The sequence below is a fragment of the Lissotriton vulgaris genome, unplaced genomic scaffold (assembly GCF_964263255.1).
Source record: "Lissotriton vulgaris unplaced genomic scaffold, aLisVul1.2 SCAFFOLD_700, whole genome shotgun sequence".
In the NCBI taxonomy this organism is placed as follows: domain Eukaryota; kingdom Metazoa; phylum Chordata; class Amphibia; order Caudata; family Salamandridae; genus Lissotriton; species Lissotriton vulgaris.
Window position 1 is genome coordinate 493003 of NW_028243225.1, and position 18916 is coordinate 511918.

Here is an 18916-nt window from a genome sequence, read left to right on the forward strand (position 1 = left end):
TCTGAATCTACTAAGCAGTTTGTTGCATCGCATCTAAACTGTTTCTTGCTTGTTCCTTTTTAAATTTGTATGATTAACTTATTTGCTGTTTGTCAGGCTCTGATATCCAGATGGGCCATGTTCACGCTGTATAACACTCCCCCAACAAGCAAGCAACACATTTGCTGATTTAAGACACGAAAAGCTGGACGTGTACCTTGCTCACATTAGACACAGTAACGCTCTAAACTGAGACAAGTGTAGTAGAAGCACAGTAAAAGTGTGCTTTGAAATGAAAGACCTGGGAACATATATAGAAGACAATCTTAATGCATATACATAAATTGCACTATTGAGAATGCTTACAACATTTTTGTTTCTATTGCTTTGCATTAGAATGCACCATGTAGAAAAGTCAGGTAAAAACTGTAAAAATACTAGTTAGGAAATTTAAATTGAAACTGATAATGCTAGAGATTCTTTAATTTATAAAAAGTTAAAACTATTTTTGTAGTATGACAATACTTGATAATAGTTCTACTTTATTTCCAATATGAAATCATTTTATTGCATTATATTTGCTATAGGTTTAAAGTTTATTTAATTTAAAATTGTTAGGACAATGCGAAGCCTTATTCATGCGTGCTGTTTCTCTAATGCAGACTTATTCCTTGGCCTACAGTGGTTCTTTTGCATCGAGTAAAATGTTGCTTTATTTGTTAAGTACATGTGTAACATTCAACGTTCTGAAATATTTCCTCAACATTCACAGTTAATTGTCCCTGTGGGAACAGGATTTCAACTGCTACTACAAACTGATACTTTGTATTATTTTTCACCGTTGTTAGGCCTATGTGGACTTTAAATCTCTTGTTTCTCATGACTAGCAAGGGGGAACCATCTTGTATTTGCTAATGTCATAGGTGACATTATGTGAATCTGAGCAAATGACAATCTTCCGACAGTGGTGAGATGCTATATCACTACGACTCTCACAGAGACTTTATAAAAGAAGAAAGCCCAAAGCTGGAGCAGCGGCATTCTGATTTTTCCTACTTGACAATTGGAACGCTATGTTGATTGACTTTTGATGATTTTGAAACCTATTCTCTTTAAGTTTTTACTTTTGGACTTCTTTGCGAATGCTACAGATAGTAGCGGATGGACTGAATTCCTTTGTTGCAGCACCATTTAATTTTCCTTATTTCTTTTGTTCCATACTAATGGACTCGCCCTTAGTGGACTTTAAATCTGAACACTTTCCCCTTTTTTAGGATCCTGAGCTGTTGGATAAATTAACTATCCTTATGCCCTTTATGGTAGTGGGACTCTGTAAATTGATTCATGCGATAATCATTCTTTGAAGCTTGGCCTAAATGTTTGCCATTATATTGTAAGCTGTGATAATTTCAACAACTGGATTACTTAAGACTACTTATTGCCAAGAATTTTGAATCTCGAATATAATTACCAAAGTTATTTAATATCTGTCTTAGTCTATTATTGAGTCGTGTTGGTTCTTCCATTGAAACTGTGCTATTTTCTAATGATTTAAATGCGTTGTAGGGAGAATCAGCGAGCTTTAATGGAATATCAAGTTCTGCTTCTTTTATTCTGTGTGGCCGTAGCAGGACTTTTAGTTTTCATAATTCTAGTCTGACTTAACTTCTTTAGGCGGACGGCGGTCTTCCTATTGCAAATTCTTTGTTTCTACAGCATGGTTTTGAGATTGGTATGCTTCAACCTGATTTCAAATTTGTAAGTTTTCTGTCAATTTATGGTCGGCATGGACAGCTAATATGGTGTTTGGTCACCCTAATGTCCACCCCTCCTATCAGCGGAGAAAGATTAATCAGAGGATCATTGCCTCTGTGGTAAATGGAAATGCTGCAGAATGTCATAATGGGCCTAGTATGGTTAGAGTAATCTTAAAGAATTTTGGACCACACTTGTGCTGCAACAGTACCATCACAAATATGGACACGATCATGCATTGTTGCATAAGCTGTCTAACGTGACAGGGTATCAGTAGTGTGTCACAACATCGTCATAGCTAATTAGTGGCAGACGCAGCAATGGCGGGTACAATACATGCATCCAAGGGGAAGTTACAGTGCATCTCTGGAGTTACTAAATTCCACCATGGTGTTGAGACACTTGGCAATGCTGTCACATTGGGAAATTCATTTCCACACAGCTTTATTCAACATCAACTGGCTATCACTGCCCAAGGTGTTTTTTAATCACTTCACTGGTCTGCCCCTCTATCTTCAGTGTGTTTCAGTTTCAAGAAGTGATTAGAGGAGCTGTTGAAAATGTACTTTTGACATGGTTGCAGTACTGGCATGAGCACATTTTCACTTTTTGGGTAGTTTGCTTTATATAGATAAACTTGCGACAACACCCGATAATGTAGATAATACTACAAGTATTGATGTTTTTGATAGTGTCGTGAGAGAATTCTTCATTTATTATATACTAATAAGTTGTGCAACTACCGCAGCGGTGATGAGTGATAATGAAGTCATGTCCAAACAACATGCTTATGTCAGAATTTTGTGTGTAATGGGACGTTGGTATTATGAAGTCTGTTTTATTTGCAATGTTTTCAGAGAGATGACAAATTCAAAATTAATGATCATCATGAAAGTGTTCCTCACCATGAACTTGTGGGAAAGAGAGGGGAACGTTTTAATAAACATATTGACAGCCTTCTTCATTTCATGAGGCAGCAAGGAAACCCCTTTGAAATGACCGAGCCTGTGCGACTACACAACTTCGTGATCAAAGAATATGTGGATAAGTATATAAAGACATGTCCACTAGATGTCCTGGAACATTGACCGAAACTATACGGATAACTGAAGTAGGAGAGATGTGCATTGAAAGAGAAAAAGCTGTTTGACATAATCACTAAAGCTAAACTTACACACTTTAATTGCCATAGTAAGAATTTTGTCCAACCAGCCTCTACAAAACAGGTTACAAAAAAACAACTTCCGCAAGCACACAGAGAGATGGGTGTAGCAAAAGAAAAGGATGAATTTATCAAGGACATTCTGTCGAATCAGTGAAGCACAAACTTGTACAAGAGCTCGAAGAAAAGCTTTCACCTGAAGAATTTCAATTCGAAAAAGTGTCCTCATTGAAAACTGCTGTTATTTATGGCACAGTTGCGCGTGGTCAAGATTTCATCCACGCATAACTTCAGAGAGGTAGTTTAGACTTTTTTAGATTTTCAAATCCTGTCTGCAGCTTGCAAAAATTACACATTGTCTTTGCCAGTTATCTAGAATTAACTGTCAAAGAATGTGAGAGAATCATACAAATGTCTGCAAGTGGAACAATTGACTTTGTCTGCATCAAAACTTCAACAGCTATACCTGAGCAACTTGATAAATTCTGGTCATCAACATCAAACAAGATCAACTTAGAGCTGTTAACTTGACAAAGCAATTCTGATGCTTCAGTGAATACTGAATTTCCAATTTTTGCAAGTGGAATGATTGTCAATGAGGAGTTGGTGCCTGCACCTGCAGAGATCTATTCAAAATGTACAGGCCAGATTGTTCAAGAACTTCACAGCAAATTGGAGGAAGCTGGTCTTCATGTTGTGCCACATGTTGAGTGGGCTGTGCGAAATGGTTCAGTCAAGGATTGTCAGGTTATGGATATGTTATGGAACAGGCGAGAAAAACACTTAATCCTGCTTCATAAACTGTACAAGAAACTTGACAAAGATGCTCAGTGTTCTTATCAAGGCACATATTCTTACAGGTAATGACACTATGAGCAAAATTGGATCAAAGCTTGGAGCTGTAACTGCTAAAACTGTGTAGTTTCTAAAAGGATTTGCTGAGGTAGAAGAAGAATGTGACTTTAAAGACTTAGAAAAATACTTTGGGCTTGTGTGGAAAACAAGAAAAATACCTTGGGCTTGTGTGGAAAACAAGTTCTCACTGTCACAAATTTTACGATCTAAGGTACAGTGAGTTCAAGAGATCAGTCCCGCTAAGTGACTTTCCACCAACATCCTATTCTGTGCGTGGACACATTAAAAGAGCATTTTACTTGATCAGAAGATGTGTAAATGTTTTGGATCATGCATATTTAGAGAAAGATCCGGGTGAATTTTGTTGGGAGGATATTGATGGGGTGCTAAAACCTACGAAATTTCTAAAGCCTCTACCCACAGTACTTACATTTAGATGTACTTGCAAAACCTGTGCTACAATAAGATGTCCCTGTAAATATGTTCTTATCAAATGTTCAACATTCTGCAAATGTACCACAAGCGATTGGCGAAACAAATAAAGTGAACTATGAAAACGTGCCTAAAACAGGTGTGATAAGCTCTATTTTTTTTCCTCCATATTCAGATCATAGATTTTTTGGGGTGTATAAAAAAAGGATTAAAAACCAATATTATTTGTTTCTTTTCTATATATGTCTCTTCTTCCTCTATTATAGCCGCCATTTTGGAAAATGGTGGAATGGTTTCTCTGTGGAGTTTTTTTCTGTCTCTTTAAGACTACTAGACCCCCAAAACCTATATTTCGACACCAAAATGAAGTTTATAGGTCTCAGGGTTCCTGAAATATCACATCTCAACACATCCGTCATTTTTAAAAATGTCATCCAGAAAAATTAGGGCAGGATCCGCATGGTCTACCGAAGCTACATTACTTCTCTAATGATCCAAAAGCACAAATCAAAAAAGAAAATCTCTGGAAAACAATTTTTTACGAGGTATATGCGGGGACCGGAATTAACTAGTAGTCATTCTGATCAGCTGCTCCTCATTCATGTTCCTTGGTGCCGCTGAGGGGTGTCGAGAGCCAGTATGGGCCCCAGCAAACTACCTTACCGCCCACCTGTTACTTTCTTTAACCTCCACCCTTCAGTGCCTAAAAATACACTTTACGCTTTTGTGCTTTGTGTATCTGTCCCAACGGTGCCCGCGAACAAAGAAAAGTGTCAGTGGATGTATGGAGCTTGTAAGAGTTTGCGATGACTGGCAAAGCAGTAGCAGGTGGTTAGTTCGAATCAAACAGTGTTAAATGCTGTGAGCTCTAAAATCCGTGTGCCAATTATCCAATTAAATGGGCAAAAAGTTAATTAAGAATTAATGCTCTAATTATTTTTATGTGATAATAAATGAAGATGTGAACGACTTGGCAAAAGGAAGGTACTACTGTTTAGTGGCAAGATCGGAAGGTATTGTTTATAAATATATTGGAGGTAGTGTCTCGCCTTTTAACAACACTAGATATGCTAAAAATTCCAAATTAATACGAATTAGACTTGTCCTTTTAATCTAGAACCTGCAAGGTCTATGAGAAGCTTTTGCAGTTTCATTATTTACTTTTTAGGTCTCGCCTGAGCCAATACGCTTGCGCATTGCTCCGGCGAGATTATAGTAAGCGGAAAAGAAAAGTCTACCAAAACGGCTGCAGATCGCATACAGTTCATGTGATCTATGCGCACGCACAGCCACATAACACACCACCATTTGTCTGTGCCTCGGCATCAGACTTCAAAGGCTGCCCCCCCCCCCCACCCCCCCCACGCTATGTTTTGCCTCTAGACACATTGATCCCTCAGACTGTGCTGACTCTGCCCCTCCTGATTATGAATCTGACCAACGCAGCCACCATGCAATCTCTTCTCTCTGTCTTATGATGTCTGCCCTGCCACCATTTACTTCGTACCCTCACCCTTACAGCTCCTCCCCCTCCCCCTCACACACCGTCCCCCTCACCCCGTCCCCCTCACCCCGTCCCCCTCACCCCGTCCCCCTCACCCCGTCCCCCTCACCCCGTCCCCCTCACCCCAGTCACCCTCACCCCCGTCACCCTCACCCTCACAACCTCACACCCCTCACCCTCACAACCCTCGCACCCTCACACACCACATCACTCGGGGACACCACCACATCACTCGGGGACACCACCACATCACTCGGGGACACCACCACATCACTCGGGGACACCACCACATCACTCGGGGACACCACCACATCACTCGGGGACACCACCACATCACTCGGGGACACCACCACATCACTCGGGGACACCACCACATCACTCGGGGACACCACCACATCACTCGGGGACACCACCACATCACTCGGGGACACCACCACATCACTCGGGGACACCACCACATCACTCGGGAACACCACCACATCACTCGGGAACACCACCACATCACTCGGGAACACCACCACATCACTCGGGAACAACACCACATCACTCGGGAACACCACCACATCACTCGGGAACACCACCACATCACTCGGGAACACCACCACATCACTCGGGAACACCACCACATCACTCGGGAACACCACCACATCACTGTAATACACCACCACATCACTCAGCCCAACCACATCATCACTGTCCTTGCTTGCTACCAACAAGCATTGCCATAGGCAATAGGACTCGCATTAGGAAAGTGTAAGCTATTGGCTTTGTGAATAACAATGCTATTAGTTTATGTATATTCAAAGCCAACACATAATAAAAAAAAAATTGTCATTTACAATACCAATAGCTCACACTTTACTAATGCGAGACCTATTGCATTGCAAATGCTTGTTTGTTTTGATTGTACTGCTGTGCTAGATCATTTCCACTAGAATTATTTTGACGCATCTTTTTGTCTCTTTTATAGGCCGGTGGGAATGCCAAAAATGGAAAAAGTATATTTACATAATCCTAGTTCTGAAGAAACTATTACTTTACTATCCATATCTGCAACAACATCGCATTTTCATGCATCATTTTTTCAAAACAGGGTAAGTAGACCTTTCATTACACCGTTTTACCACCTGTTTCCCTCTTGTTACCGAAAACAATTACTTGTTAGTTGGTGTTAAATATTGAAATAAAACTTAAGTATTTTGGAGAGTTTGAGTCAGTCTTTGATATTTTTTAACCTGAGTGTATAGATCGCTATGCAGGCCATAGCCCTGGCAAGTTCTGGAGAACATGGCGGCACTTTCCTAAGGATTGTAAAGTGCACACCTGATTCCATCATATGTTTATGATGAGGAGCAGGAACCCAACTGGATAACACTCGCAAAGTTACTCCTACAAAGGTTTGTAGGCTCAACAATGGGAATGAGAAGAAACTTCTACTAGACAACACTGGATATTTGTCAGGTTTTTTTCTATAACACTGTATTTAACCTGTGGAGAGAAAGTTAAATGTGTAAATGCACATTTCTGTCATTCTAATTTTACCTTGAAGTTCTTAAAATGCAGTGTTACATGGAAATGTAATGCAAATGAAAAAGTTCCGACAGTAAATTTTTTACTTTTCTCCAAATGATTTTGTGAATCGGGCCCTCGACCCATCTTTCCATCTGGTTTTTAGGTCCTGCTTCTCATCGCAGCTGTCTCTAGACTGCATGTGATAACCAGAAAAAGAGATTCAAAAAGCAATATCGAGAGAGAGGCTCTGGCTATGCCCGTGTCTATTACCTTAAGCATAAACTGTTTAAGGTTATGTAAAAAAGATTAGCTTCCAAGGGATTGCCCATCTCCTAAAATAGGCACAGCGTCAAAACCTAACGAGGCTATGGCGTGCTGGCATAATAATCTTAGTGTGAAACAACATAACAGTGTAGGCCTGGATTTGCAGCCTTTTTTCCCTGCCCCATGCCGTGGAGTAAGCAACCCCCACACGTCCCAAGATGCCCAGAAGTTTGAAGTCCTGAAAAGGAGAAATTCTTTTCTGACTATCTCGGTGCTCATCCAAGGTCTGTCCTCTTTGGAGATTTATCGCATTAAATTGGACTATTATGCCCAGAAATCTACAGAGAGGCTACGACTGTGTGTTAACCAGCTGGTTTTACCAGCTTTGAGTTGGACACTTTCGGGGTGCTAAAGACAGCTTCAGGAGTAAGTGTTGTCGCCTCTCCAGTGGTGCAGACTACAAATCAGCTAAGCAAGAATTCACCAGTGGATTGCAGGCACAGCTGTCCACCCAGAAAGAAAAGGTCTGGCTGCCTGCCACGCTCAAGGAGGGAAATTTAGTTTAGTGAAGAGGGGTGGGGCTGGCTGATGCCTCCAGTGCGTCTCTAAATATCTTAGGAACTGCTTGACTTCTGGGACCCTGTGGTGTGCGGGTAGATCCGCCCGGACTATCTCTAGTTTTCTACATATTGGCCTCGCCTCTGGCAATGCCGCCCCGACTGGAGCAAAAAAGATCAAATGTTGGACGGAACGCTGAACAAATCAAACATTACCCGCATTCACAGATCTGGGTTTAATCACTTGTTTTATTTGCTCACCTCACCTCCCCAATTTGGACTCGGCAATAAGCAAATCAGTCTTTAACGCCGCTCCCCATGGGAACAGTTTAGCCCGAACTGGCTGGCCAGGGCTTACCTGGACTGGAAACAACCATCCTGGGACCGGTTTTGGTATATCATCTCATCAGCCAGGCTTGCATGAATCTAGTGGCACAGTCAGCACAGGACCCATATCTGGGCATATTTTTCCAACTTAGGGCGACAACAGTAAAAACAATAGATGCAGGATGGAATGCTGAACAAATAAAACATTTACCCCCAGTCACAGATCTAGGTTTAATCCATCATTTATTCGATCACCACGCCATCTCAGTTTGGACCCGGCCATATGCAAATCATTCTTGACCATGCTACCCATGGCAACAGTCCAGCCCGAGCTGCCAAGCCAGGATCTTCCTAGGAATGGTTTTGGAATAGCACAGGATACACGTCTGGGCATACCCTTCTGGTAGGAGGCTGGCTCAGTATATGGTGTACACCTGTAGGTGAGGAACCATGCACCGAGTCTAGGCAACCCTTTCCGATAGTTGTAGTGGTCCCTGATAACCATAGCTCTCAAGGGGTAGCTGTAGAGAGCACCTAAGGCTTTTTCAGGAGGGTGTAAATCTGGTGCATTACCACTCAGTCAGTCATAAAACTTAGATGCAAGAAAGAATTACCCCAGTATTCGAAAACTACCTTGTATTTATTAAACACCAACACTAAAACTACAATGGTATATCTCCTACCTGGATATATCAATAAACAATAGAATATATTTCAAAACAGGCAAGTAAAGCACATAAAACAAATGGACCTCTATGGAGTGCCAAACCATATACTAAGAAAATAGAAAGCGAGGTGAGTACCCCAGCGAGACAACCGCCCAACTTTCTGTGGATATTGGGAACAATGAAACCACCAAAGGTAAGTAGCTAGAATTCCGAAGGCGCCTGGGTGCAGAGGTAATATGCTGGTTCAACATCCTTAGGATAACATGGGATAGTCGCGGTTGGAGTTTTATGGGTTCAGGACCCTTCCCAGAGCACCCTGAGTAAACCCGTTGGAACCAGGGAGGTTAGAGGACAGAGGACACTCCCACCTGTGAATACCCAGAGAACCAGGACACCTACACCAGGGAGCCCAGGTGTATAGGTGCGAAGCTGTGTCAGAACCACCTGTTGAAGTCCATGGAGGACCGCGGCTGTCATGTGGCTACAGAGTCTCGTGGATCAGGTCGTTGGAACACTAATGTGGATTCTGGTCGAGAAGTACCTGCGAGGATAGGGGTGTCCAGGAGGATCAGGCGCACAATGCCAGCCCTTGTATGAAGTACTTTGCTGTAGCACAAAGGTCTTGAAGATGCAGCTGTGGAGCCCAGGCGATGATGCAGGAGCTATCCACAAGCTATCCCATGCTGCTTGAAGAATGCAGGAGTGTCAGTGGCCAGCAGGACCACCAACAAGGCTTGGCAAATGCTACAGATGTGTTGTAGGAAACAATGATTAGTTGCAGACCAGCAAGGTCTGTGGGACTCACACTGCCAGGATAAGTCGTGGCCAGCTCTCAGCAAGCAGGAGAGCCAGCAGAAATCGATGGAGACCCCAGGAGAATCCTCTGGCAGCAGGCGCAGGAAGGGCTCTGCTTCACACAGAAGATGAATGCCCATGTCGCTGGAGAAGCAGGTAGGTCACTCTTGGATGTGTGATGCTGGGGCTTCTTGGAGCTTGATATATTGATCTGTTTTCTAAAGTGCACGAATGCCAGCGGCATCTTGGAGCCATTGTACCCTACTGACTAATGTAATCCTGCAGATGTCTCTCAGTTAAAGGACCCGCAAACAGCCCTGTTTAAAGGCATTTTCTGAAAGTCAGAAAGTTAGATTGACGACTCAGTTGTTCTGGTACCTTGTACCAGAGATGGACTGTGGTGTAAATGAAGTCTTTCCCTAAAACTGTATTGAAACCTAAACCCAATTGGCATCTGTGGCCACAGGGCAGCCCCTGGTAAATGGTACCCAGGGCACTGTGACCAGAGAAGGCCCCTAAGGGTTGCAGCACTTATTGTGCTACCCTTAGAGGTCCTGTACCCTGGCACACACACACTGCCTTTGCAGGCTGAGTGTCTTGGTGCAGAACTAAACAGAGAATCGACATGGCACACATCCCTGTGTGCCATGCCCACAAAAACACTGCCCTGGCATACCTCAGTCACCCCTCCAGATGGGTGCACTATGCTAGTGGTGTGGGCACAGGTGCATGAGCCCTGGGACCCTTCAGTACCCAGGGCCATTCCTGGGCACTGTAAGTGCAGTGAGGCCATTAAGAGTATATGGTGCTGGGAGGTTGTCATTACGAACTCCACACCACCATAATGGCTACACTGAAGAATGAGAAGTTAGGTATCAAACTTCTCAGCACATTAAACCCAAACTGATGCCAGTGTGGGATTTAATGTAAAGTGCACGACAGAGGGCAACTTAGAGTTGCTCCCTGAAACTAACCCACAACCAGCATCCTGACTGAGAGGCTGCCTATTCTGCCACCCAGCAGACATGTTGCTGGACCCCTGGGTAGAGAGCCCTCCGCTCTCTTGGGCCTGTAACAATGCACATCCTGGGACTAGGTGCTAGGTCTCCTCCCCCAGGATGGGCAGGGGGAGCTTCAAAGGCATGCCGCCTTTGTGAGCTTCTCCAGGCCACTTGCTGTACTCAGCAACTGGCCCCCACCGGTTCTGACTCCCACTCTGGCGGGAAGACAGGCGGGAAAAACAAAGAAAGGAAAGGGGGTGTGCAAGCCTCTGCCAACCCCACCCCTCAGGTGGAGGAGGCGAGGTAAAGCACAACTCCGGGCTCTAGCCATTTCGAGAATGGGGAGCCCTACCCGATCAGAGCTAGACTCCTGACCCCCTCCCACTGGAGAGTGGCGGGATAGGGGGTGTACTCACCCCAGGACAGGGGCCCGTTGGTCCCTGCCCTACCTGTAACACCCCTAAATTCAGTATTTAAGGGCACCCTGAACCTTCCTTCCTGAGATCCCAATTTTGAAACAAGAAAAAGAACAAGAAGAAAGAAGACCTGCTGTGCAGCTGCTAACAAGAGGACAACACCCACTGACTTGGCCCCAGCCATACAGGCCTGTCGATCCTCAAACTGCTCCTGCTGAATTCCGGCGTCTTCTCTGCTGCAGCAACCTCGAAATCCCCGGAGGACCGGACTACCTTGCTCATCTAAAGACTGGGACTCCCACGAGCAGTGGTTCTGCTCAAACAGCAACAACCCCTGGTGCCAGCCAGGAAGCGCGAATCCAGCACACTCTGCACCTGCTTAGCCCGGCCTGTGCCTGAGTGAGCAAAGACCACGAGGACGTCCCCCTGGCAACTGTGACCACGAATCCGGCACCCAAGGACCCTCCTCGACACTCCTGCTGACGCCTGCAGCCTCACAGCCAGGGACCCTTCCAACTACGACCAGCTGAGGGTAAGATTTCCCGACACCAAAAGACACTCCTGCATCCAGCTGCCCGAGTGCCACTGTAAGTGCAGCATCTGTCCTATCCTACTTCCCCACTTGCCTTGTGTAAGTGACCAGGAGCTCAGCTCCTACAGCCGCGTGGCCTGCCTGCTAGCAGCCACCAACCAAAGGCCCCCTACCCGCCATAGGCTATCATTGGGCCTACTCACTCTGCATCTGGCTTCCCCTGTGCCGCTGAGGGTGTAACGACTGTACTTACCTAACCCTGGGAGAACCCTAAGTCTACCCCCAGAACCTTAACTCTGCCAGCCGAGTACTTACCCAAAGACAGATAACTTGATTTTGTGTCGAGTTTTGCAACTTTGAAATATTCCTTAAAAATTGTCCGATAAACGAAAATATTTCTCTCCTGCTATCAGGAGAGACCCCATTGCTGGATCTTGGTGCCCAGCACTGACCCTAAAAAGTAAAGATAACTGTGACTTACTGTTAACTTGATTTCCTCCATAGGATTACATTGCTTGGTTTTGACCAAAATTTCTTCCAAGTGTCGATTTTCAAAACATACAAATATTCCTTAAAAATCGCCTGTGTAACAAAAACGATTTCTTTCAACTGTTTACAGAAAATGCACCAGGGCTGAATCCAGGATCCAGCCCTGAGTAAGAAAAACATTTGTAAAGTGATTTTATTGCATTCACTTAAAACTTCCCATTGAGCTCAATGTTATAATTGTGTTTAACTTGTGTTGCATATTGTAATAACTGTATCACTTGCATTTAAAAGTCTATTGCTATTTGAAAGTATTCAATTGCAACATCTCATTCTGATAAAGTATTTTTATACCTACTTGTGGTTCTAAAATAAAACAACAATATATTTTTATATACAAAACAATTGGCCTAGAGTTCAGTTCGTGAGTGTGTGAGACCATTTGCTGTGTGTACAACAAATGCTTTACACTGTCCTCTGATACTGCCTTACTGCTCGACCAAGCTACCACTTAAGAGAGTAGGGTTATATCTAACTTTAACCTCTGCCAAACCTCTGGGGACTGTGGACTCTGTGCACACTGGACCTTACTTTGGTGCAGTATATACAGAGCCACTTTCTTACAACAGGGATAGAAGGAAAACATTCTATCTGAAGCGAAAGGTGGTGCACCGTTTCACACAGGCTGCAATGGCAGACCTGCAGATACAGTTTGCATGGGCTCCCATGGGTGGCACAATACAATGCTGCATCCCATGGGAGACCCCTGATGAACCAATGCCCTAGGTACCTTAGTACCATATACTAGGGACTTGCAGGGGTACCGGAGAGGAGCTGGACAGGGGGGTGGTCACTCCCCTGTCCTTTGTGTATTTTCGCACAGAGCAGGAGCAAAGGGCTCTTGAACTGGGGCAAATTGGTTTATGCAAGGAGGGCGCCAAATGTATCCTTGAAAACAGTCTGGAGGCTCTCAGAAGCATCCCCACCCTTTCCTAAGACACCTATTTCTAAATGAGAGGTGGTCACAACTCTCCTCTACAGGAAATCCTTTCTTCTGCCTTCCCCTGCCCGAGTTAAGCTCAGCAGGAGGAGGGAAGAACAGTGTCTGTGGTCAGCAGCAGCAATGGTTTGCATGCAGACCCTGCAAGGCTACACAGGTAGACATGGGTGGGGGGTCCTCAAATGAGCACCCCAGTACATGGGATCATGCAACTAGCACTGGAATCAGTGTAGTGGCATGATTCCACATGTTTGATACCAAACATGACTGGGTTCGGTGAAGCCATTATATTGCTTGACAGTTCAAATTTGCCAGTGTCCACTACATACCTTAAAAGGGCTTCTCACACTTACAAAGCCAGATAATGGACTCTGAGGTTTGTAGGGGTGTGTATGCTCGTACAGGGCCAACCTTCCCATAGAACTATGCACCCTGCATGTGGGCTGTAAGGTTTACCTTATGGTGACTTATAAGTTTAAAGTGCAGTGACAGGGATATAAGGAAAACCTTATATCTGAAGCGAATGGCAGACCTGCAGATACAGTTTGCATGGGATGCTTGGCATAATAAATGCTGCAGCCCATGGGAGACCTCTGGTGAACCAATGCCCTAGGTAACTTAGTACCATTTCCTTGGGATTTACAACAGTACACCAATGTACCAATTGTGGGGTGTCCAAAGTACTTACCAATGAATGGAGGAGAGAGATCACAGACCCTGTGGTCCTGATTAGCAGGATCCCAGTGTACTGCAGCCACAACACACTGATACCAGGCAAAAAGTGACGTATAACTATGCCCGAAAGATCCTTCTTTCCTTCACTTCCAACTTAGGTCAACAAAAGCAATAGTGAGTTGACGAATGTTATGTTGAACAAATCAGTCATTCACCCCCGTTACATATCTGGGTTTAATCTATAATTTTTTTTGCTCACCACGTCACCCTAGTTTGGGCTCAGCCATATACAAATCACAGTCCAGCCCGAGCTGCCAGGCCAGGTCCTCCTGGACCTGAAACAAGCATCCTCTGATGGGTTTCGGAGTATCACCCCCCATCAGTCAGGCTAGCTTGAATCCAGTGGCACATTGACCACGGTGACCCACGTCTAGGCATACCCTTCCTACTTAGGGCGAGCAAAGCAAAAAAAACAGATGATGGATGGAACTGCTGGGTCCAAACTGGAGTGGCATGGTGTGAAAAGAAATTATGGATTTAATCTGGATCTGTGACTTGGGTGAGTGTTTGACAATGTTCAGCAGTCTGTCCATCTTTTTGTGTTGCCAATGCTACTCTGACAGCCTTAATTAGGCCTGACTCGCTGCTGCAGTTTACAGACCGCACACCTTGTAGTGGGATAGGTTTTCAGCCTCTCTCTCTGGGTTGGGGGAGGTACGGGGGCCTACGGCCCTGAATGGGGGCCTGCCCAATGCGAAGTTAGCTTTGGCATGATTACCTCACTTAATGTTTCCCAAGATAGGGCAGTTCCTGTGGTGATTCAGGGACTATTATGCTGTGGATACAGGATGTGTATAGCTGTTGAGAAGCTGGCTGTCTGCTCTGGTCAGCCGTCTTGATTGAGCAGTGCTCGATTTGATTTGATTCTCATTTTAACGTTCAGCTTGCAAACACGAGCTCTCTATGCTGGACAGTGGAGGCGCAGGATGTCCAGGTTGTTGGTGTACCATGTACGATTGTGGAAGGAAGCTCTGAGGAGGTGCTTCTCTGGTTTCTTCTGACGCAGGGCTCCTCTTGAGGGCAGTCACCTGGTTAAAATTCTTTCTCAGCATACTGTACCGCAGGGACAGGGTGCTCTAATTTCAAGTATGGTTGAAATAGGAGGGTGCCTAGTGCTGGACGTTAAAAGCTTGCTTCTGTGAGGTAAAACTATTTATTTATTTGGAGGAAGGGTTGTCTTCTTTATCTTTCCATGTGTATTGCAACTGGCAGTTCACCAAGCACTTGTAGCTTCCATGCGTCCCTCATGTCCGAAATTTGAAACCTCAGTAGTGCCACAACTCCTTGACTTTAATCACCTGACTGTAGTGTGTCTCTAGGCCACAGGGCGCTGGCGTCTCCTCCATCCTTCCAGCCCAACTTAACTAAGACTTAAGTTGATGAAGCTGCACTATTTCAGATAATAATTGAAAAATCTAAAGTTTCATATGGGTGTGGTAGCTCAGTGAGTTGAGTGTTTGCTGCAGAGATCTATGTGCAACTTGATTGTGACATGAACGTGTCCCAGCAAGATCTGCCTCATCCCACCATCCTTCAAACATTATTATTACAAATGTGTGGTGGCAGGTTGTGCAATAACACAACTTTTTGTAGTTTGCAGGAACATCTCCTTCACTATGCAATGGAATTTCTTTGTTGGGGGACTATCATGCTTGCTTTCCTTTTGCTTAAAAGAACTCCTCCTGGAGTGCTTAAGGTCTTAAGCACACTGCTTGCACCAAATAAGTTGTAGACCCTTTGTACAGACCGCATACCCTCCTGTGCAGTATAATGGAACCAGCAAGGTATTTATTTCACTATGCACCATTGGCACAGCAAACCGGAAATACTATCAGTCTGATGGGCCATCGCACACATGCACTTTGGGTCGTGCCCAGCTACATCTTGCTGGCAGTCCTGGAGGATGTTATGGTCTCTCTGGCTCAGATGATACATGATGGATAGGACACAACCTGTGCCGGTTTGGATAGCACGTATTACATTGGATTGGCAGTTGGTACTAGTGTTCTTCATAGACATACAGGTGATGAACAGGCTTTGCAACAGATCGCTTTACTTTGGCCTCAGAGGCACATGCCCAAGCAATGGGGTACTAAGGGTGCCATAGAGAGATGACTGAAGTTGGGGAAAGGTGGGGGTTATTACTCGCTATTTTCTAATTGTGAAAAAGAATGGGAGCCTCAGGTCTATCTTGGACCTCCAACCTCACAACGCTTTCTTGAGGGAGGACGAATTCAGAATGCTTTTATTGGCTTAACTTCTCTCTTTGCTCTGGACCTGGGAGACTAGATGGTGTCATTGTACTTCCAGGATGCTTGTATAACCGTCCCACATGCATTTCTTGTAATTCAGCCAGGAGCATTTTCACTTTGGCATGCTCCCCTTCTGCTTCACCTCCACCCCTCTGATGTTCACATAAGTGATGGTGTTGCTCACTGCCCATCTTCAGAGGCCATGAGTTCCTCTATTCCCATACCTCAACGACTGTCTGCTGCTGAAGCATGCCTGCAGGAGGTACTCGTTGACCACCTCCGTACAATGATGGAATTTCTAACATTGTTGGGTTTGACTATAAATGAGCAGAAGTTCCACCTGTTTCCTTAATAAAGACATCCATTTATTGGGGCGATCCTAGACGCATAGGGGTTCAGGGCTCAGTCTTAGATCCAAGCCAGGGTGAGACTGAGGCTTCTTGACCTGTTAGTTTTGTGTGGCTTCCTTGTCAGCCACGCATGGTTGCACATGAGCCCTGCATTGAAATCTGATATCCCATTGGGCCCAGAATCAAGGCTGCCTTTCTGACACCCTCAAGGACTTGGAGGTGAATGGTCAAGATCTGCAGTGATGGCTGACTGTCCTTCAGCAGGCCGCTCTCCCTTCCCTGCTAAAAGTGGTATCTGATGCTTCACTGCAGAGTTGGGGAAAGGGGCCGGTCACAAGGAGGAGGTGCAGATCAGAGAGCTCTGATCTTCGGTGGAGGGCTGGCTCCACATTAACCTACTGGAGCTACTGGCCATTCATCTGACCTGAATGCTTTCTTGCTGTCCATCAAGAGGAGATTGGTACATGTTCTAGGGGACCGTACCTCCATGTGTTACTGCACCATGCAGGGCGGAGTGGGGTCCTGGGGTCCTAATCCAGGAGGCTTTGCACTTTTGGAGTTGGCTAGAGCAAGAGAGCATGCTTCTGGTGACCACCCACCTGACGAGGTCTCTGAACTACAGAGTGGATGAACTGAGAAGATGTTGTCTTGCAGATCAAGAGCGGTCTCTACAACCCGACGTGGTGTAGGGCATCTTCCACCGGGCGGTGGGGGGCTGGGGTGTCCTGGCTAGGTTTTTCTTTTCCACAGTTGTAACCTGAAGGGTCTATGTTTTTGTGCATTGGATCGCCAAGAGCACTTCTTAGAAGATTCATTGCATCTGCGTTGGAAAAAGGGACTTGTGTACCACTTTCTGACGTAAGTTCTGAAGATCATCAAGAATAACTGGACCCATATCACCTGGTAGACACTGATTGGGCCAGTAGTGTCTGGTACCTGAAAAGTGTGAGCATGAGCTTCTGTCCTCTGAACAGGTCATCGCATAGGGAGAACCTCCTTTTCCAGCAATAGGACTGAGTACACCAACCGTATTAAATCAATTTCCACCTCCATGCTTGGAGATGGAGCGGAGGTGGTTAATGGCTTTCGATTTGCCACCTGAGGTGGTAGATGTCATTCTCTTCACCAGAGACCTCTCCATTAAATCAGTCTATGCCGGAACATGTTCGTAACCTCGTGTGGTGCGCGGGCTACTGATCCCATACAAGCGAAGCTGTTGAACATTCTCTTGTTTTTTTTTTTTCTTTAGCCATGCAAAGCCTTTCAATGGACCCTGTAAAAGGGTGTTTGTCAGCTCTTTTGGCCTCTTTGCATTTGCTGTACCAGCTTTCCTTGTTCAAATCACCTGTTGTAAAATGATTTATTCAAGGTGTGGCACGTATGTTCCCTCCCAAACTGCTTGCGATACCACAATGGGGCTTTAATTTGGCCTTAACGTTACTCATTTGTATAACTTTCGCGCCTAAGCATAGCTACTCGCTGCCCTTCCTGAACTTGAAGATGGTTGCGATTAAATCAGACTATCGCGTGAGTGAACTGCAGCCATCCTCAGTGTAACTTCCCCTACACCAAGTTTTTCCTAAACAAATTAGTGCTGAAGAATCAGGTGGCCTTCTTACCAAAAGTCGTGACTCTGTTCCACATTGAACAATCCTTCACTCAACTGGCATCTTTGCTTCCACTCATCCCCTGAAAAGGTGTTGCCCCATTGGTTGTACTACATACATACATACATACATACATAACATACATACATACATACATACATACATACATACATACATACATCACACATCGCACCAAGAACCATCACGTGGACAATCAACTTTTTGAGGAGTTCTCTGGAGGATGGACAATCAACTTTTTGAGAAGTTCTCTGGAGGAAAGAAAGGGAAGGCTTTGCAGAAGAAAACATTGTTGAGGTGGGTAGCCCTGTGCCTTAAGATCTGCTACACCCTGGCCAAGAAGTATCCCCCGTAAGCTCTGAGGGCCCATTCCACTGGGTACAAGGGTGCTACAACTTCATTGGTTTGGTGGGTGCCTGTCCTTGATATCTGCCAGACTGCAGCGTGGGGGTTGGTACATATGTTCATGAAGCCCTACTGCGTTGACAGCCAGATCCTAAGGGAAGGACAATTCGCTTCTCAGTTCTACAAGACCTTTTGGTCTGAGGCATTCAACAGACCTTCCACGTTAGAGGTACTGCTTTTTTACCTACTCTAAGGTGTGGAATCTGCGATTAGAAGTATCCATAAGAAGAACAAGTTCCTTACCTTCAGTAACTCTTTCTCTGGTGGATTCTTTTATCTAACCTCACATTCTCCACCACCCTCC

The 18916-nt window shown here is 44.9% G+C and overlaps 1 protein-coding gene across 1 annotated transcript in view; it reads left to right on the top strand.

Moving 5' to 3' along the window:
* The window catches only part of LOC147668662 (transmembrane protein 131-like), a gene marked incomplete at its 3' end in the record, with an annotated part of 812034 nt that overhangs the window by 379916 nt on the left and 413202 nt on the right, over nucleotides 1-18916 (top strand). The window contains exon 5 of the mRNA XM_086948537.1: nucleotides 6658-6781. Within this exon, the coding sequence (XP_086804663.1) occupies nucleotides 6658-6781 (124 nt within the window). The remainder of the gene's footprint in view (nucleotides 1-6657; nucleotides 6782-18916) is intronic.